At 42.6% G+C, this 20,066-nt stretch overlaps 3 protein-coding genes across 3 annotated transcripts; all 3 read right to left on the bottom strand.

The window, feature by feature from the left end:
• Positions 1 to 71: 71 nt before the first annotated feature.
• On the bottom strand, positions 72 to 1,961 carry upp1 (uridine phosphorylase 1). The gene is made up of 7 exons (XM_072459912.1): positions 1,859 to 1,961; positions 1,315 to 1,426; positions 1,078 to 1,236; positions 886 to 1,000; positions 589 to 798; positions 368 to 514; positions 72 to 286 (listed from the first exon to the last, which is right to left on the bottom strand). Exons 1-7 carry the CDS (start codon positions 1,897 to 1,899, stop codon positions 138 to 140), a joined length of 933 nt encoding a protein of 310 aa, XP_072316013.1. The 5' UTR covers positions 1,900 to 1,961; the 3' UTR covers positions 72 to 137.
• A 9,273-nt stretch (positions 1,962 to 11,234) lies between these two features.
• Positions 11,235 to 11,941, bottom strand: gra (granulito). The gene is made up of 5 exons (XM_072461491.1): positions 11,807 to 11,941; positions 11,671 to 11,735; positions 11,530 to 11,587; positions 11,349 to 11,455; positions 11,235 to 11,276 (listed from the first exon to the last, which is right to left on the bottom strand). The coding sequence occupies exons 1-5, from the start codon at positions 11,883 to 11,885 to the stop codon at positions 11,235 to 11,237; spliced, it is 351 nt and encodes a 116-aa protein (XP_072317592.1). The 5' UTR covers positions 11,886 to 11,941.
• A 3,777-nt stretch (positions 11,942 to 15,718) lies between these two features.
• On the bottom strand, positions 15,719 to 17,819 carry rbm12bb (RNA binding motif protein 12Bb). Its single transcript, XM_072460280.1, has one exon. It carries the CDS (start codon positions 17,642 to 17,644, stop codon positions 15,872 to 15,874), a length of 1,773 nt encoding a protein of 590 aa, XP_072316381.1. The 5' UTR covers positions 17,645 to 17,819; the 3' UTR covers positions 15,719 to 15,871.
• Between the last annotated feature and the right edge of the window lie 2,247 nt (positions 17,820 to 20,066).

The following is a 20,066-nucleotide window of genomic DNA, read 5'->3' as shown; positions in this document are numbered from 1 at the left end:
GAGGAACAATATTTAGGAAAATTATATTAGACCTCTGTAATACAACATAAGGCAAAGGCGGATGAATAAATAACTAAAATAAACATTGGTCTTTCTTTGTATATAATATCTTTGAATGTACTATCTGCACTTTGGTGTTAACAGTCTTTCTGGTCGTTGAGGAGCTTCTTGATGTAGTGGCCGACCAGTATCTGCGGCCGCTGTTGGTAACTCTTGAGGACCTCGTGAACACTCGTGAGCTGATCTCCTTTAAGACGGTCCAGTAATGTGACACACACCACAGCCGCTGAACAAATATACAAGAGTATATTATTATAAATGAACATTTAAATACAATATCTGATGTTGGCATTGAACGGTTTCTTACCACGTAGGCCACTCATCTTGCACATAGCCGCAAAGACAGATGACTCCATTTCAATGTTGCAAACACCAGCTTTTTGAGCATCATGGAGATATTCTTGTTTATCCTCGCCGGTGTAGGAGCAGAAAGCACCATCCAGACGGGCTTGACCTAAGCACAATACATGTATCCTATAAATGACATAATTTTAGCCTGTGATCTGGCATCAAAATTATTGGATTTACCTTCATAGAAGTCCATGGTGCACATGGTGTTTCCTAAATGTGTGTTGAACAGGTTTAACTCTTTGCTGCACTCCAGCAACTCCTGGGCCAGCTTGGGGTCCAGATCTGTGTTACGCATGACAGTTTTACCCAGTATCACCTGCTCGAACTTAGGCAGGAAATTTGAATCAACCGACTGTTTAGTGACAACAACAGTGCCGGCTTCAAGCCCTAAAAAAAGCAGTCAACAAAAAATAAATGATGTATTCTTGTAGAGGATGTCTTTTTACTTATTTTGTGATATATAAATATACCTACCAATTCCACCTGAAGTCCCAATGCGGAAAATTGTAACGTCAGTGCAGTGTGCATGGTGGAGTAGCTTTATTAGCTCATGTAACATTATGGAAATTGAAGGAATCCCCATCCCATGCTGGAAAAGAAATTACCTCTTTTGATGTGTGTTGTAAAAAATGTTTTAAAAAATACTACAGATAATAATATACTTACACTAACTGAAAGAACAGGTCCGATCTTGTACATGGCGTAGCGGTCAGTTCCAGAACAGATATTTGGATAGTCTGCTTTGGGGTCTTCCATCCCAAGTATACTGGCCATGTATTCGATGAAAGACTTCATTCTCCATGGGCTACCGCCGACACAAACAAACTGAAATTGCACACAAGATGTCAACGTGTGCATGTAAAGTAAAAGACACACACTGTAAAATGATAACGCAATTCTTACTTTAACATCGCCGAACATGGCAGGAAGGTCGTGGGTGACTGTTCCAAGACTGAAGTGGTAGAGAATGTCATTTTTCAGCCCATCCAGGTGGGGATTGTGCACCAGTATGGGCCTTGGGAATAAAGAGTCACATTTACTACAAAGATTGTCCCCCTTGGGCACAATAATAACACAGTAAATCACCTGTCACTGAGTTCATAGAGTTACATGATGTATTATTCTATTGCAAAGATGGGTGTAAATAAACCTGTGTGTTGGAAAAGTTTCAGAGTGGTTTGCACAGATGCTATAGACCTACAACAATCTATACATAGCGTTTGGGTTTGGTCTAGTTAAGGCAAGGGCTGCAGAAATAATATAACAACGTATCCTTCCACAACATTGGCCATAAGTTATATATCAGCTACTACTGTATATAGCAGTTGTTGGACTTTAACAAGAGGTCAGTGTTCAGAGAGAATGCCATAAAACTGACAGAAGTGAACACACTTTATTTGAAACCAAAAGAAATGAGAAATGTATGTACGTGACCGGAAATACTTACGTAGTGCATGACGCAGGTCGCTGTCCGTCCCTTGAATCCATCTTCTTTGAAAACGCTCAACAAATTATGACCAGAAAATAAATATGAACTCACAGAGATGATAAAATCGAGCAATAACAGTACCTGGACGGTGGAGGGAAAGCCGGTTTATCTTGAATGAACAGCCGATATGGAGTGATGGACAGGTGGATATTTTCCCCAAATGTCCTCGATCAATCAAAGTAGGTCGCGTTCATGCGCAGGTAAAGCCGATCACAACACGTCAATTTCATAAACGTAAATAAAACGGGATGCCTCCGCGTGGAATGACCTCTATTTCCTGCGTTAGTGAATTAATTTCGCTTAGTGGACACAAAGTTCCTCCCACTGCAGTGATCCCGCCCCTGTCCCGCCTCTGTCCCGCCCCTGTCCCGCCCCCAGCGCGCGGCCAATGGATCATATGCGCTCATGAAAACAGAGCGTGTTCAAAGGCGTAAAACGTACTTGAAAGAATAGAATAAAGTCTAAAGAATAAAGAATAAAGTCTTAAAGAATAAAGTCTAAGGAGAGGAAGATGAAGAAGAGTCAACCCTGTAATAAAGCCGGTCAGACTGAAAAATGAAGTCTTAAAGAATGAAGTCTGGCAGTAATGTACCACTTTGAACTCATGGGCTTTGAAACGTCAAAGTAATGGAAGAAGAACACAGAGGAAGATGAAGAAGAGTCTCCCTGGAATAAAGCCGGTTGTTGTTGTTGTTGTTGTTTTATGGCGGTTGGCATCCAAGTGTTGCATTACCGCCAGACTTTATTCCTCAGACTTTGTCGTAGTCCTCAGACTCTGTCGTAGTCCGTAAAAGTACTCCTTCCATTGCTTTGGTGTTACAAAGCCCATGAGGTCATGATATGTCTTTGTGACTAGAATAGTTGTTGTTGTTGTTGTTGTTGTTGTTGTTGTTGTTGTTTTATGGCGGTTGGCATCCAAGTGTTGCATTACCGCCAGACTTTATTCCTCAGACTTTGTCGTAGTCCTCAGACTCTGTCGTCGTAGTCCTCAGACTCTGTCGTAGTCCGTAAAAGTACTCCTTCCATTGCTTTGGTGTTACAAAGCCCATGAGGTCATGATATGTCTTTGTGACCGGCTTTATTCCAGGGAGACTCTTCTTCATCTTCCTCTCCTTCTTTGACGTTCGGTGCTTCCACCGTACAGCTTTATTCTTCAGGCTTCATTCTATAGGCTTTAATATGTCCACTGATGTCGCCGCTTGGTAGCCGTGCGTCTACGAGACTGGGCGAGGACAGGAGACCACCCCCACCGCATTACCGCCAGACTTTATTCCTCAGACTTTGTCGTAGTCCTCAGACTCTGTCGTCGTAGTCCTCAGACTCTGTCGTAGTCCGTAAAAGTACTCCTTCCATTGCTTTGGTGTTACAAAGCCCATGAGGTCATGATATGTCTTTGTGACCGGCTTTATTCCAGGGAGACTCTTCTTCATCTTCCTCTCCTTCTTTGACGTTCGGTGCTTCCACCGTACAGCTTTATTCTTCAGGCTTCATTCTATAGGCTTTAATATGTCCACTGATGTCGCCGCTTGGTAGCCGTGCGTCTACGAGACTGGGCGAGGACAGGAGACCACCCCCACCCCCATCTCGTCACTCTGATCACTCTGACTCCCCTGCGTCTACGAGACTGGGCGAGGACAGGAGACCACCCCCACCCCCATCTCGTCACTCTGATCACTCTGACTCCCCACAAGCAGACCCCCATCACTCCGACTCCCATTTAGCGCCTTTAGCCTGTTTTCTATATCTGCCCAATCAAGCTCCTTTGTTCCAAGGAATCTCCCTGCAGCTTTAGCAATGATCCTGATCCTTTCAGTTCTGCTTTGAGTCTGAGCAGCACAGTTTACAACATCCACCATAAAGAGTACAAAATCCTCTCTATCCACAACCAGGGTATTCTCATTAATTCTGGAACCTGCACACATGGGACCTCCACTCTTGAAACCTTCACACTTCTTGGGAGCCACGCTGGCCTCTCTCATTTTGCCCTGGCTGGGAGCAGCGCTGGCTCCTCTCTCTGTATTTACTCTAAACTCGTTACTTGAAACTTTCTTGACTGCATCTGCATAGGATATACCTTGAGAGACCTTTATTTTCTGCACCTCAGCAGCTCTTTTGCTAAACCTGCATCCCCCGTAGGCAGAGCTATGTTCTTCCCCACAGTTACAGCACTTCAGTTTTGCACCCACGTCACACTTCCCATACTCATGATCTCCTGCACATTTACCACACCTTTGCCTCCCTCTACAGACCGCTGCAATATGCCCAAAGCGCTGGCACTTAAAGCAACGCAGGGGCGGCGGAACATATGGCCTGACGCTATAGCACATGTACCCAATGAACACCTTACTAGGCAGGCACCTCCCTTCAAGTGTTACCATTACCGACAAGCTGTCACATCTTACCCCAAACCGGGTCACCTTCAAACGCCTAGCGTCCACCACAGTAACTCCCGTCAAATTCTCCTTAACTTCATCCACAGACGTCGCCGTAGGGACACCTATGATAACTCCTCTGACCGTGTTTCTTTCAGCATTAGACACAAGAATGTCCTTTCCACCCAGACGTTTAGTTCCAATCGCCTTCCGTTGCTGAGCCGCGTCCTTGCACACGACCAGCAGCGAGCCATCTCTAAGGACACTCGCACTCTTGATCACTCCCACAGCTACAGTTAGGCTCTTTGACAATGCCACTGAATTCCACTCCTTAAAGGATGCACTATCCTGTGCAAGCTTTATGATCACCTTACAGTCTCTGCTCTCACCCCGGACATCAATAGCTTCAGCCTCATCCTGCTGCTCATTCCCAGAACCCTCGGACGAGCTAAGGGACTTTTTACGTTTCCGGGCACGTGCAGGCAGAAAAGGCTGCTCCTCCACGCCGTCCAGAACGTCTTCCATCCCCGATCCACTCTCCTCCGCCATCTCCCGTCTCTCCAGACCGGGTGTTGAGCAAGGTCTCCTCAGAGACCAACCGGCTTTATTCCAGGGAGACTCTTCTTCATCTTCCTCTCCTTCTTTGATGTTCGGTGCTTCCACCGTACAGCTTTATTCTTCAGGCTTCATTCTATAGGCTTTAATATTTCCACTGATGTCGCCGCTTGGTAGCCGTGCGTCTACGAGACTGGGCGAGGACAGGAGACCACCCCCACCCCCATCTCGTCACTCTGATCACTCTGACTCCCCACAAGCAGACCCCCATCACTCCGACTCCCATTTAGCGCCTTTAAAGCCGGTTGGTCTCTGAAACAACAACAACAACAACAACGAAAAGTCTGAGGAATAAAGTCTGGCGGTAATGCAACAATTGGATGCCAACCGCCATAAAACAACAACAACAACAACAACAACAACAACAACAACTATTCTAGTCACAAAGACATATCATGACCTCATGGGCTTTGTAACACCAAAGCAATGGAAGGAGTACTTTTACGGACTACGACAGAGTCTGAGGACAACGACAAAGTCTGAGGAATAAAGTCTGGCGGTAATGCAACACTTGGATGCCAACCGCCATAAAACAACAACAACAACAGGATACAACAACAACAACAACAACAACGGTTTCAAGAGTGGAGGTCCCAAGTGTGCAGGTTCCAGAATTAATGAGAATACCCTGGTTGTGGATAGAGAGGATTTTGTACTCTATGGTGGATGTTGTAAACTGTGCTGCTCAGACTCAAAGCAGAACTGAAAGGATCAGGATCATTGCTAAAGCTGCAGGGAGATTCCTTGGAACAAAGGAGCTTGATTGGGCAGATATAGAAAACAGGCTAAAGGCGCTAAATGGGAGTCGGAGTGATGGGGGTCTGCTTTTGGGGAGTCAGAGTGATCAGAGTGACGAGATGGGGGTGGGGGTGGTCTCCTGTCCTCGTCCAGTCTCGTAGATGTTGTTGTTGTTGTTGTTGTTGTTGTTGTTGTTGTTGTTGTTTTATGGCGGTTGGCATCCAATTGTTGCATTACCGCCAGACTTTATTCCTCAGACTTTTCGTAGTCCTCAGACTGTCATAGTCCGTAAAAGTACTCCTTCCATTGCTTTGGTGTTACAAAGCCCATGAGGTCATGATATGTCTTTGTGACCGGCTTTATTCCAGGGAGACCCTTCTTCATCTTCCTCTCCCTCTTTGACGTTCGGTGCTTTGGAAGTACAAAGCCCATGAGATCATGGGACGTCTTTGTTGTTTTACAAATCCCATGAGGTCATGGGACGTCTTTGTCGTTTTATCCTTTAGAAGTCCTTCTTCCATCACTTTGGTGTTTCGGCTTTAGTCCAGGGAGACTCTTCTTCACCTTCCTCGCCCTCTTTGACGTTCGGTGCTTTGGAAGTACAAAGCCCATGAGATCATGGGACATCTTTGTTGTTTTACAAAGCCCATGAGGTCATGGGACGTCTTTGTCGTTTTATCCTTTAGAAGTCCTTCTTCCATCACTTTGGCGTTTCTAAGCCCATGAAGCCCAAGCGCGTTAGAACATCCTCTTGCTCCTCATCCTCGGCTCAGTCTCCAACACCCCCCACCTCTATAAACGTTTACCCAGCCCTGTGTTACATAAGTAAGCAACCACAGCCTGACACAAACCCTGTGACTGGATCGCCAGAACGTTCCGCAGATTGAACTCCCGCCCATTATTCCGAAACCACAAGGCCAACCCGGCCCTTTCCCTATCATAAGCCTCACAGCAAATCAGCACATGCTCGACAGTCTCTGGCACCCGACAGTGACCACACAGACCGGTCGGATGTTTGCCTATCCTACTCAGTGACCAATTGAGTCCAGTATGGCCAATCCTCATGCGGGCGAAGGCCCTAGATGCACGGCTACCAAGCGGCGACATCAGTGGAAATATTAAAGCCTATAGAATGAAGCCTAAAGAATAAAGCTTTACGGCGGAAGCACTGAACGTCAAAGAAGGAGAGGAAGATGAAGAAGAGTCTCCCTGGAATAAAGCCGGTTGGTCTCTGAAACAACAGGAAGATGAAGAAGAGTCTCCCTGGAATAAAGCCGGTCACAAAGACATATCATGACCTCATGGGCTTTGTAACACCAAAGCAATGGAAGGAGTACTTTTACGGACTATGACAGTCTGAGGACTACGAAAAGTCTGAGGAATAAAGTCTGGCGGTAATGCAACAATTGGATGCCAACCGCCATAAAACAACAACAACAACAACAACAACAACAACAACAACAACAACAACAACAACAACAACAACAACAACAACAACAACTATTCTAGTCACAAAGACAAATCATGACCTCATGGGCTTTGTAACACCAAAGCAATGGAAGGAGTACTTTTACGGACTACGACAGAGTCTGAGGACAAAGCACTGGAAGTCAAGGCACTGGAAGAAGAACTTTTAGGACTACAACAAAGTCTAAGGAATAAAGTCTGGCGGTAATGCAACACTCGGATGTCAACCGCCATAAAACAACAACAACAACAACAACAACATAGACAAATCAGAGTCTGAGGACTACGAAAAGTCTGAGGAATAAAGTCTGGCGGTAATGCAACAATTGGATGCCAACCGCCATAAAACAACAACAACAACAACAACAACAACAACAACAAATCATGACCTCATGGGCTTTGTAACACCAAAGCAATGGAAGGAGTACTTTTACGGACTACGACAGAGTCTGAGGACAAAGCACTGAAAGTCAAGGCACTGGAAGAAGAACTTTTAGGACTACGACAAAGTCTAAGGAATAAAGTCTGGCGGTAATGCAACACTCGGATGTCAACCGCCATAAAACAACAACAACAACAACAACGTAAAAAGTCCCTTAGCTCGTCCGAGGGTTCTGGGAATGAGCAGCAGGATGAGGCTGAAGCTATTGATATCCGGAGTGAGAGCAGAGACTGTAAGGTGATCATAAAGCTTGCACAGGATAGTGCATCCTTTAAGGAGTGGAATTCAGTGGCATTGTCAAAGAGCCTAACTGTAGCTGTGGGAGTGATCAAGAGTGCGAATGTCCTTAGAGATGGCTCGCTGCTGGTCGTGTGCAAGGACGCGGCTCAGCAACGGAAGGCGATTGGAACTAAACGTCTGGGTGGAAAGGACATTCTTGTGTCTGATGCTGAAATAAACACGGTCAGAGGAGTTATCGTAGGTGTCCCTACGGCGACGTCTGTGGATGAAGTTAAGGAGAATTTGACTGGAGCTACGGTGGTGGACGCTAGGCGGTTGAAGGTGACCCGGTCTGGGGTAAGATGTGACAGCTTGTCGGTAATGGTAACACTTGAAGGGAGGTGCCTGCCTAGTAAGGTGTTCATTGGGTTCATGTGCCATGACGTTAGGCCATATGTTCCACCGCCCCTGCGTTGCTTTAAGTGCCAGCGCTTTGGGCATATTGCAGCGGTCTGTAGAGGGAGGCAAAGATGTGGTAAATGTGCAGGAGATCACGAGTATGGGAGGTGTGACGTGGGAGCAAAACTGAAGTGCTGTAACTGTGGGGAAGAACATAGCTCTGCCTACGGGGGATGCAGGTTTAGCAAAAGAGCTGCTGAGGTGCATAAAATAAAGGTCTCTCAAGGTATATCCTATGCAGATGCAGTCAAGAAAGTTTCAAGTAACGAGTTTAGAGTAAATACAGAGAGAGGAGCCAGCGCTGCTCCCAGCCAGGGCGAAATGAGAAAGGCCAGCGTGGCTCCCAAGAAGTGTGAAGGTTTCAAGAGTGGAGGTCCCAAGTGTGCAGGTTCCAGAATTAATGAGAATACCCTGGTTGTGGATAGAGAGGATTTTGTACTCTTTATGGTGGATGTTGTAAACTGTGCTGCTCAGACTCAAAGCAGAACTGAAAGGATCAGGATCATTGCTAAAGCTGCAGGGAGATTCCTTGGAACAAAGGAGCTTGATTGGGCAGATATAGAAAACAGGCTAAAGGCGCTAAATGGGAGTCGGAGTGATGGGGGTCTGCTTTTGGGGAGTCAGAGTGATCAGAGTGACGAGATGGGGGTGGGGGTGGTCTCCTGTCCTCGTCCAGTCTCATAGACGCACGGCTACCAAGCAGCGACATCAGTGGAAATATTAAAGCCTATAGAATGAAGCCTAAAGAATAAAGCTGTACGGTGGAAGCACCGAACGTCAAAGAAGGAGAGGAAGATGAAGAAGAGTCTCCCTGGAATAAAGCCGGTTGGTCTCTGAAACAACAACAACAACTATTCTAGTCACAAACACATATCATGACCTCATGGGCTTTGTAACGCCAAAGCAATGGAAGGAGTACTTTTACGGACTACGACAGTCTGAGGACTACGAAAAGTCTGAGGAATAAAGTATTAAAGCCTATAGAATGAAGCCTAAAGAATAAAGCTGTACGGTGGAAGCACCGAACGTCAAAGAAGGAGAGGAAGATGAAGAAAAGTCTCTCTGGAATAAAGCCGGTTGGTCTCTGAAACAACAACAACTATTCTAGTCACAAAGACATATCATGACCTCATGGGCTTTGAAAAGAATAAAGTCTGGCGATAATGCAACACTCGGATGCCAACTGCCATAAAACAACAACAACAACAACAAAAGTAATGGAAGAACTTCTACAGGATACAACAACAACATGAACTCATGGGCTTTGAAACACCAAGGCACTGGAAGAAGAACTTCTAAAAGAATACGACAGAGTCTGAGGAATAAAGTCTGCCGATAATGCGACACTTACCAACCTGCCATAAAACAACAACAGCAACAAGAATAAAGTCTAAAGAATAAAGTCTGGCGGTAATGTAACACTTGGATACCAACCGCCATAAAACACCAGAGTGTGTTCAAAGGCTAGATTTTTCTCGGTGCATCGACAAAACATTTCTCTCTAAACCCAATTTTCGTTTCCAGTCACACGAGCAGCAGGTTCTCATCTTTTTTCTTTTTCCTAATTATGACTTAGTTTGATGGGATAGAATCTGGGGTAAATATTCATTTTTTGTATCCATGATATTGCAGATTGGGTCCAGTTCGACTCAGACGGTCCCTCATCTGCTTGAAGAGTGGGTCCAGCTCGACTCAGACGGTCCCTCATCTGCTTGAAGAGTGGGTCCAGTTCGACTCAGACGGTCCCTCATCTGCTTGAAGAGTGGGTCCAGTTCGACTCAGACGGTCCCTCATCTGCTTGAAGAGTGGGTCCAGCTCGACTCAGACGGTCCCTCATCTGCCTGAAGAGTGGGTCCAGCTCGACTCAGACGGTCCCTCATCTGCTTGAAGAGTGGGTCCAGCTCGACTCAGACGGTCCCTCATCTGCCTGAAGAGTGGGTCCAGCTCCTACTTTTTCCCAAGGAGGTTTTTTGTAGTTTTTCCTGGCCGAGAAGGAGAGTCTAAGGACAGAGGACTCTGGGACATTGTCCCTCGCCACCACAGACATTGTTGATTCATTTCTCACTGCGGCCCTCAGAGGCGGCTGTTAATAAATTGAATTGAATTGAACTAGTGAATCTTCGGACTTGTGGGCTGCCACCGCAGATTGTGACGACATTTTGAAAAAAAGAAACCTTTAAACTTACAGGGCTGCTAAATTCTATAACGGAATCTCTGTGATGTCATCAATGTGCAACGTGCCACTAGAAAACGGACACAATTTTCTGAGTTTCACCAACCATTTAAATTAATAGAGGCGATATCAGATACTATTTATTGTCAAATTATAATTGATATGAGTTTTGGCCCTTGTTTATAGTATGGTTGCTAGGTAACAGTTGTACCTATGACATGTTGGCTCCCCATGTTTAACCAGGAAGTAACATTATGTCAACAAGGCAAAATGTTTAGAAAAATCTAGTGATCATGTTGTATGTGTAGTCTCATCTGTTATATGCACTTAATACTTTCAGATTGTTTGTATTAATCTATAAGTAGCTCATTACTTTACATTGTGTTCATTGTAAGCCACAACATTGATCTAAAAATGCAGGTTTACTCAAACACGAATCAATCAATCGATATACTTGAGTAAACTAATAATGAGGAAACACCATTATAACATAATGATAAAAGCTCATGAAAGGTGATTTTACATAATATGTCCCTTTTAATAAACAAAGCCGTTATAGCAGGGACATACATTTACTGATTAAAAAACCCCACACCAAACCAAGCTACATTACTTTAAGATAAATAAACATGCACATTTTAAATAATTCCAGAGAAATTGGAAAGTGAGTCGGGGAGGGAGAAATGTAGAAAGTGCACTCCACCATCTTTGACTCGGATGATGTCATTTTAGCATGTTCACAGCATCATTTGTAGTACAAATCCAATCTCAAATCCAGCCTAGATTGTCAAACGTAAAAAAAAAGCATGACTGAATCTAACAAGACCAGAAAATCAAACAACTCAATATTCAATCCCATTTTTCAGAGGACGGTGGGTGCTTAGGGTCTCGCTGAAAGAAAAAAAAAATACATACAGTAACATATGTAACAATATAAATGTTGTTTAGCTCATTTAAACTTACTGGATTTGATAAGACAATGGGGTGCTCAGGTAAGAACTCCGGTCTCTTCCTAGACTCAGGACAATCAGCCAGATCAATTAAAAAGTCCCTCGAGTAAACAATCCTGTCTGGTATAAAAGAGCGATGAGGAAAGTCATTATCAAAGAAGACGCGTTGCATTTGTGTGTAATTTAAAGTGCACCTTTCTTCTTTTTATGAAGGTTCAGAATCTGGTAGAATTGCTCGATGCCAATGTAAGGCTGTAAATAAAACAAACAATGGAGGATTATTAGGATAGTCCATATGACGTCACAGTTAGATGAACAATGTTGCAGTCTTTTACCTCGGGACTTACTGCCTCGATCACCGGTTGCAATTGTGTGCATGAGAAAGAGTTGAGGGTAGGCTCTGCAAAGATGGATAGTATACTTTTATTTTCTGATGTCCAATATCACAAAAGTTTGGTGGGAAACACTTACCAACATTGACACGAAAGCACCGGCGAAGTGGCCTCGCAGGTTCCAGTTGTTTCTGCAGTATTCTTCTTGAAACCTCCATTCTGCAGTAATCCTACTTTTTACACATTCAGTCAATGAACTATTTAAAACCAAAGTGCACCATTTGTATAAAATGTATCTATATGAGCCTTTCAGACTCACAAAAGGTGGTCAGTAACAAACCACAGACGCTCAGACACAAAGTACAGTTTTTGAGAATCTGCACTTCACTTGAGGCATATTTTGTGGAGTATTTATCACTATGATTCCACTTAAAGAGAGGAGTCTGTAGAGGTTGTGGTGCAGCCAGTTTATTGTGACTTGGTTCTGATCTATTTTAGAGGTGGTTAAAAAAACTCCAGCTCTAAAAAGCTCTGAGTTGGGCTATTCTTCCTTCTCTTTTGGACACAAATATAGATTAACAAACTTGTTTCCAATGGACACATTCTAACCAAAAATGTGTTTTGTCTTTCTCATCAACAGTAATCTTTTACATTTACAGGGTGGACTGAACAGGATAAGAATAAAAACTTTTTTCTTGTGTTTTGAAGTAACCAACTGTATTATTATTTTTTTTAAAGCCACAAAGTTATCCTTCACACCATTTAAAATGATTCATACTTTATTCATACTGCGTTCAAGTAATTTCAACAGCAGCTACTTCAGTTTTACCAATACTTTGACTGAGTTAATTCTATATGTACAGGAGTATTATTTGACCATGCAATTACCATTGTAACAGAATATACTTTTTAAATGATAGAATATGCACTACGAAGGTTTTCTGGAGGAGGGTCGGTCGCCTGTTTGTCTCACGACTTTGTTTTGGTGTCCATTGGTTTCAGAATGAGGACAAATGTGAACTGCCACATATCAATTTAACAATAAATATATATTTTGAATGGGAAAATGTTATATTTAGCGTCTAACATGATCTTGGATTATTTCATAGATCAATTATTTTTAATTGCAAAAGATTCTGGGTTTGTGGTGTCACCTGCTTGTATCTGTGGAGATTGCTAAGCTTTCATGTTGTGAAAAAACAACATCATCTCCATGGAGAAAAAACCCTCCACATAAAACCTGCATACTGCACCTTTAAACAAACTAGCTACTCACGTTAAAACCCTCCACCTAAACCGGCATTATTGCTCCTTTAAATAAACTAGCTACTCGCGTTAAAACCATTAGTCAACTATTCAGATAGAGGGATGTAATCAATAGTATTTTTACTGTAAAATATAAGAGATGAATCCAGTGTATTTGTATAAACTTTAACTAAAAATCTCGGTGCCTCAACATCCAGCAGTGATGTTAAATAGTTTCAAATTCCAATGAAACGTAACGTACAAACTCATATTTTAGCTTTACGAGATGAGAAAAAGTTAAAATACAGTTGTTTTGTTATGGAAAGTAAGTTTGAATACACTTAATTTAATAATCACCTGTTGTACAAAGTTTTTCTCGGCGTGGTTTTCAGTGAAGCTGCCGTGATTCACGGTGTCATGCTAGCGGAAAAATAAAACTACTTCCTGTTGGAAACTCAAAATAAAACTATTTTGGAAGTCACGTTCTAATCCCAATAAAATAAGCGCACTTAGGTTTCGGGACCCTTACGTTTTAATTTCCTATTATTTGAACAGTATTGTTATATCAACACCTAAAATCTTGTAATATCCAAAATTGTCCTTCCATGTTGAGTGTGCACGAAAAACACCTATGCCCATGCGGTGCCCATGTTATATTGCTGCGTTTTAATTGTCCTCAGAAGTTGAATTTACGTTAATATATTACTGGGATGTTGGAAACTCGGGCAACATTCCAGAACCCAGAGTTAATCCGAACTAGCCAATCCTAGTTTTACGTCCTACAATTAAAAGTATTGATAGTACTCGTGATATTTGCGCCTGCTCTCTACTGCCCCCTGCTGTCTGTGAACCTGCTCCAGTTAGAGATGCATTGTTGTGCTAATGTTGCTAACGTCAAAAAAAGAAAAAAAATATCTTTCAAATGTTGATATATAACTTAAAGATGTGATAACGCTGTTGGGGTTGATTTGATTGGAATGTTTAAGCAGTTTCTTGGGTTTTATTGATTGAGTCGTTAGTCAAAAAATATTTTAAGTGATAATAACATGTGCAATGCTAGTAGGGTTGCCAACTATCTCAACCCCAAATGAGGGACACTTTCTTCCAGGTGCGCGCGCGCCAACAGCTGACCAATAATAATTACAGAAATTACAAGATTGCATTAGCCATACCATAAACCTACTAATTTCAGTGTAATTTTGGCAAACCACTACTGTACTTGCTTGGATGTATTGTTCATGGGAATAGTGAAGACGATTAGTAATTATAATTAAGTTTCTCTCAAATGTCATGTTAGCATTAGACTATAACCATAGGCTGCAGACACTGAACTGAACTGACGCTTTACCTTCTGTTCCCTCTATGGATATGAATAATAATTGATCTTGAGCTGGCGGTGGCATCAGAGAGCGAGGACAGGCCAGGTATTTTAATTCAATCTAACCTCGGATCAGCGCGCAGCAGCCGAACTCCGGCTGCTGCGCGCTGATTGGCTGAGATGCGCGTCTGTCACGGTAATTCCAGGAAGTGGAGCTTCGAGAGGCGCGTGGTAAATGTGTGCGTAGCGCGTTTGCAGTTGCCAATTATTGGCCGGCGAGGCTGTGATTGGAATACGGGACTGGACCGGGCAATCCGGGACGGTTGGAAACCCTAAATGCTAGGCAGGCCACATTAAACAATGACACTAGTATTCCTCATAAATTGAGAAGTGTCTAGAACACGTACACACGATATGGCACACGGTAGGTTTTCTAGAAACCTAAAAAAGCAAAGACTTTTTGATATCATTATGAATTATTAAAAGTTTTCCTGTTTCTGTAACTGACGAGCATCAATTACTTCAAAATAATTTAGAAAAGCAGTTAAAACAGGTCTAGTCTTTTTCCATTTATAAGAATGTATCATTTTTTCTAGCACAATAATAAGATTGACACTCAGAAATTTAACTGGGCACATTTTAAATGTTCAACAATATCCAGTCGTGTACATTGACCCAGAAGACCTTGATATTTTCATTCTCTGAAGAACAGAAATTGCAAGATTCTGGCTCAAAATTAAAAAATGTGTCTTATCACATGCAATGGTATTTATTTATTTGTCTATGGGAGTTTTTATTTATTTATAGGAGATCTTCTACTGAAAGTGTTTTTCAGACTTCCTATAAGTGATCTGTTCTTCTGTATCTACCTCTGTATCTACCTGCGTTGCACCAATGAAATTTCCCCATGTGGGACAATAAAGGAATATCTTATCTTATATTTTAGATGCAAGAGGATATGATAAATTAAAGAAATATGGCTTCTTTATGAAGAAGTTTTCATGGTCTTGCCTGTGTTGGTATTGAAGTTGCAAAATAGTTTCTGATTAAAGGCCTGGATAATATTTTTTTATTCTCAATGTGAATTTCGTCAAACGAAGGCAAGCTTGTTGTAATGGGTGTAAAAAGTAATGTATTTTGGATAAGTCGAAGAAGACAGCGTTCAGACTTTTATCTTAGTCTAAAAAATGTAAATGTTAATAGAAATCCAGTTGTAACCATCAAATCATACATAAAACTCCACTTTCATTCCACTCAAATTTTAATAAAGATTTCTTGAGTAACTTCTCAGGACTTTTATTCCAATCCAAATGGAAAAACGTCAAACTGTTAATAATTTATAATCATCAATAATGCAGAACCTTTTGGCAATTTTATCACAAGCTTCCCTTTATTGTATTGGTTGTACAGCAAATAATTTGAGCCAGTATCAACAGTTTTTTATTTATGCAAATATGTAACACGCAACAGAGCTGTAACACACAAAAGCGCTGAATAGAAGATATCTTATTTCAAAACCATTTCTTTTATAAAAGAAAAGTATGCTCCATAATTACATAAATGCCACACTGGGTAAAGCAAAGGCATATAAAAAGTAAAAACACCATTCGTGTTTTTGAGATCACAAACTTACATTTCTTTTTAAAGAAATACAAGCTGAATTTTTCTTTGACCAATTGGTCTTCCAGTAAGCTCATCAATGGCTGTAAGAGCCTCCTGCCGGGACTCAAACACCACTGTAGCAGTGCCTTTTGAAGCCCCATTCTTGTCGTACTGCAGCGATACAGATCCAGGGATTATTTTATAGCCATAGCAAAAGTCATAAACCTCCTCTACTTTCAAGTTAAATGGTAGGTTGACTAGCTTTATACAAGTAGGACCATCTTGAGCAGAAGGCCTGGCCCCACCACGTGCACTCTCTCGGCCTTCACTCTGCGAGCCTCTTGTCAAGTCCCTAGAGGCACGGGAGCGCTCGTCTCTCAGTGGTCGTTTTGGAAGAAAGTCTGTGTCTGTGACATAGGCTGTGTCAAAATTACGGTTTTCTCTTGAAGATGACCCCAGTGCAAAAGGTGGTTTAATCATGTCCTCCATTTCAGACTGTGAAACTCTCCGTAGGCGAACCTCCGACCCCAGAAACCTCCTCCCATTGAGCATAACAGCCTCCATAGCCTCTTCCTCTGTCTGAAATGAAACTATAGCCTCACCAAGACCATTTCCTTTATGATCAGTCAGTATGATAATGCCATCCTCTGCCACATTCAATCCAATCAAGAAGTCCATGATCTCAACTTTCCTCACATCAAATGGAAGGGACCTTATGTGGACACTGCTTTTGTCTCCGAGCTTCTGATCTTCCAGAAGACTGAGCATTTTCTCTCTTGAGATCGGACGAACATTAATGTTTCGATTCATCATCACCCGGTTGTCACGATCCAAGGCATCACGGTAATCTTGCAGACTTTTGAAGAGAACAAATGCACGTCTTGATCTTGACCCACTGCCATCAAGCAGGTAGAGAATCTGATCACTCCCAAGCCTGGCTCTATTGAAAAACTTCATGATGTCATGCTTTTCCACTGCATGGGACAGATTGTCCAAAAGAACACAGTATTCACCGCTGGAAGGTGAGGGACCACGGGCTAAAGGGGACCGTGATCTTATGTGGTATTGTGAAGTCTCCTGATTGCGAGGAGGCAATTGTTGTAGCCTTTCAGACCTTTCAGCCATACCAGCCCGAGCCTCATCCAACGGGATCTCCCCAAAAACCTGTTGCCATTCTTTTAAAGTATAAATCTCAACAAATCTTGCACCAATGTATTTCTTGTGTCTCTTTAACCCATGGGTAGCATCTTCCTTTGATGCAAATGTCACAAGGCCATTCCCATTGTTTTGTCCTCGATTGTTCTGCAGAATAACCATCTTTTCTACAGCCAAACCCTCAAAGAACTTGAGCACATCATTCTCTGTGACAGAAAAGGGCATCCCTCGCAGCATCAGTTGTCTGTCCTTTTCAACGCCTGAAGCCCGTCTGTGATGTGTAGGTGGGGAATAACCCAACCGACCTGAAGACCTTCTGGGACCCCTAAATTCTTCTACCTTCAGAGGTCTTGATTTTTCATTCAGCATTTTTCTTTGGTCCGTTACCAGATTCATAGAGCTTCTTTCCAGAAGATTTTGCATTTCTGTTTTACTACTCAGCAGCAACATAACAGGTGAGCCTTTGATATAATTGCCGGATTTAGTCATGGCAATTCTTGCATCCTCGTCCGAGCCAAAAATGATGAATGCTTCATTAAACTTGCCTCCAACTATATGGACACCCCCATCTGGAATTCTAAGGCCAGTGAAGAACTTGCGAATGTCCTGAGAACCCGCTGCTATCGACAGTCCCTGTAAACGGATGACGACTGCCATGCTGACCAAGAAACACCACCTGTAGACAAAAGGGTACACAAAAGCATTAATGCCAACAATTATTCTCCAAAACTAAGTGAAGAAAAAAGTCCCAAATATTGATGATCCCATTGGTGTTTTTCAGATTCTAGTTCAAGCCATTCTCCCAGATGCACAGCAGTTTCAAGCCTCTTCTTGAATTGGAGCATTTTGACCAGGCACATTAGCTTATTTTTACTTCTAACTTCTTTAGAAACTATTGGCCAATGAAAAATTGTGATGTAATCTGCAACCCAGCAATTCAACAATAAACTCAAAAGTAGTACCACATTTTTCAAAAAAAAAAAAGGGGGGGGGGGAAATCCATTCCAATTCCTCAATAAATTAATAAGATAACCTTTATATGTCCCACAATGGGGTGTTGCAACACAGTCAGAGACAACTCTTAGATACTTAATTATAAAAACACTTATTTACAGCTGGTATATGGAATTCAGATCACACATTATGGCCCAAATCACAGGTTTGATGGTCCCAAGACAGAATTGATCTTAATCAATACAAATCTGTTGTGCAACACTTTATGCAGCTCTGGTCAGCATGCATGAGACAAAAATTTGATCTTGAAATGAATGGTTTGCCGTGTAGAAAGGATGAAAAAAGTTGCCACTCTCATTATTTATTAGGATGACCCCCATCAGTTCCGCAGTCAAAAACGAGCCCCAAGTCCACAAATAAAAGATTGTCTTGATGAAGCTGATCGGAAAGATCGAGAGATAGGTTCCCAGGTGCTGCACTGCGGCGCCCACAGCTCCCCACAGGTTGACCCAGCAGCATTGAAGGAGTGTAGACAAATTTCCCAACAGGAACAATACCGTAACGTACAACAGCACAAACTATTCAATGTGACAACTACTATGACCTTGTTAGAATAAATCCCCATGAACATTTCTAGCAGGGGCTCCTCAAAACCAGAGTAACCAACAAATGCCAAATTTCCCACCTACATGCACGGCTCAGCAGAACAGCCATGTGGTAGTAGGTAGATGCTCAGTTCATCAAAAACATTGACAAAAGCAAAAACTATAGAGTCAAAGTCCTTATAATTACATTTGCCATACCATATCAGCTAGTCAATGCCCAATCTCATCTGATGATTGAAGTTAAACAATGACACTCCAGTCCAGTACAATCTGCCGTTGTTTCCTTAGGCAAGACACTTCACGCACCTTGCCCAGAATGAATGTGGCGTATGAGTGATGGTGGAGGACAAAGAGAAAACACAGATAGGCAGTCCGGTTTCCGTCAGTCTTTCCAAGGGCAGCTGGGGTTACTAAAAGTAACTTACCACGAAATAATGCACAAAATGACTTGAGTGTTTGGAGGACCAAAGGATTCTTTTCTTCTTCTTACAATTGTCTGAGATCAGGTCATAGAGGGTCCTATTCAAGGTAATGTAAAAATGTGATCATTCAAAATGAATCTCCTTTAAGTGGACGTTTTTGTATTCTTGCAAGATCTTGCTGCAGATTGAAAACATATTTGGAGAAAGTAATATTTACAACCTCCAGAAGAGTAGAGGTTTTCCAAAAAATAAAGTCAACCCACAAATGAACTTCCGCATCGCATCCGTCGTCTCGAGACACATCGTATCGCGTTGAAAAGACACACCGACTATGAAAATTCACACCCAGACCACAATGAACCTTCAACAGAGCCTATTACAAGCAAAGCCGACGGATATAATGTCAGAGGAGCAACACGCAGTCATCGTTAGCCTGTTAGCTTATAGGCCTCAGAGCCGCTAACAAAGGCTAACCACATGACACAGCAGATCTACAAACGAACTACACTTTTAACACTAATGGCGCTGTGACAATCTCATCTTCTTCTCAGACATCAACTTACAAGACGCCCAACAAAAGAATCCAACCAAAGTATCTGTCCGGGGGAAAGAATCCAAAAGTAGGTGAGATACACCAAAAATCGACGGCAGGATCCGGTGTGGGGCGGAGGAGGAAAGAGAAAGGAGAGCATCGAGCTTCTTCTGCGCTAGACTGTGGTGAAGCATGTGTGCTTCCGCCCCCGTGAGGAACAGAGCGGAAACACAACTGCAGAGCTATGCATTTTAAGGAAACAAGCAAAGTTTTTTGCGTAACTGTTTACAAAGCACATACCAACAAAGACCTGTGTGGTCAATATTATTTCAATGTACTCAAAGTTTATATAAAACAAACTACATTGAGCGTCACGTGATTACTGGCCATGGTGCTTTCAGGTACCAACACACACTTTGTCGAGGACGCGCTCGTGAATTATTATGCTGTGTATTTACCTTTAGGCAGAAAATAAATTCCGTAAGTTAAAACAGGGTCTTAAATCAACTTGAGTTGCGCTCTGTTGCCCATGCTGGCCTGACGCTGACCCAGGCTGAAGCTGGAGC

The sequence above is a fragment of the Eucyclogobius newberryi genome, unplaced genomic scaffold, assembly GCF_026437365.1.
Source record: "Eucyclogobius newberryi isolate DKJ021-1_F unplaced genomic scaffold, fEucNew1.0.hap1 SCAF_3, whole genome shotgun sequence".
Taxonomy (NCBI): domain Eukaryota; kingdom Metazoa; phylum Chordata; class Actinopteri; order Gobiiformes; family Gobiidae; genus Eucyclogobius; species Eucyclogobius newberryi.
This window is presented reverse-complemented; position numbering and strand designations above follow the sequence as displayed.

Excerpts from the sequence above, each read along its gene's own strand:
- upp1 (XM_072459912.1), bottom strand. The coding sequence starts at position 1,899 with ATGGATTCAAGGGACGGACAGCGACCTGCGTCATGCACTAC. Across the intron at positions 1,427-1,858 it reads CGACCTGCGTCATGCACTAC|GCCCATACTGGTGCACAATC; the intron begins GTAAGTATTTCC and ends TTTATTCCCAAG. Across the intron at positions 799-885 it reads TGGGACTTCAGGTGGAATTG|GGCTTGAAGCCGGCACTGTT; the intron begins GTAGGTATATTT and ends TGCTTTTTTTAG.
- gra (XM_072461491.1), bottom strand. The coding sequence starts at position 11,885 with ATGGAGGTTTCAAGAAGAATACTGCAGAAACAACTGGAACCTGCGAGG. Across the intron at positions 11,588-11,670 it reads TCGAGGCAGTAAGTCCCGAG|CCTTACATTGGCATCGAGCA; the intron begins GTAAAAGACTGC and ends TTTTATTTACAG. Across the intron at positions 11,456-11,529 it reads CCTTCATAAAAAGAAGAAAG|ACAGGATTGTTTACTCGAGG; the intron begins GTGCACTTTAAA and ends CTTTTATACCAG.
- rbm12bb (XM_072460280.1), bottom strand. The coding sequence starts at position 17,644 with ATGGCAGTCGTCATCCGTTTACAGGGACTGTCGATAGCAGCGGGTTCT.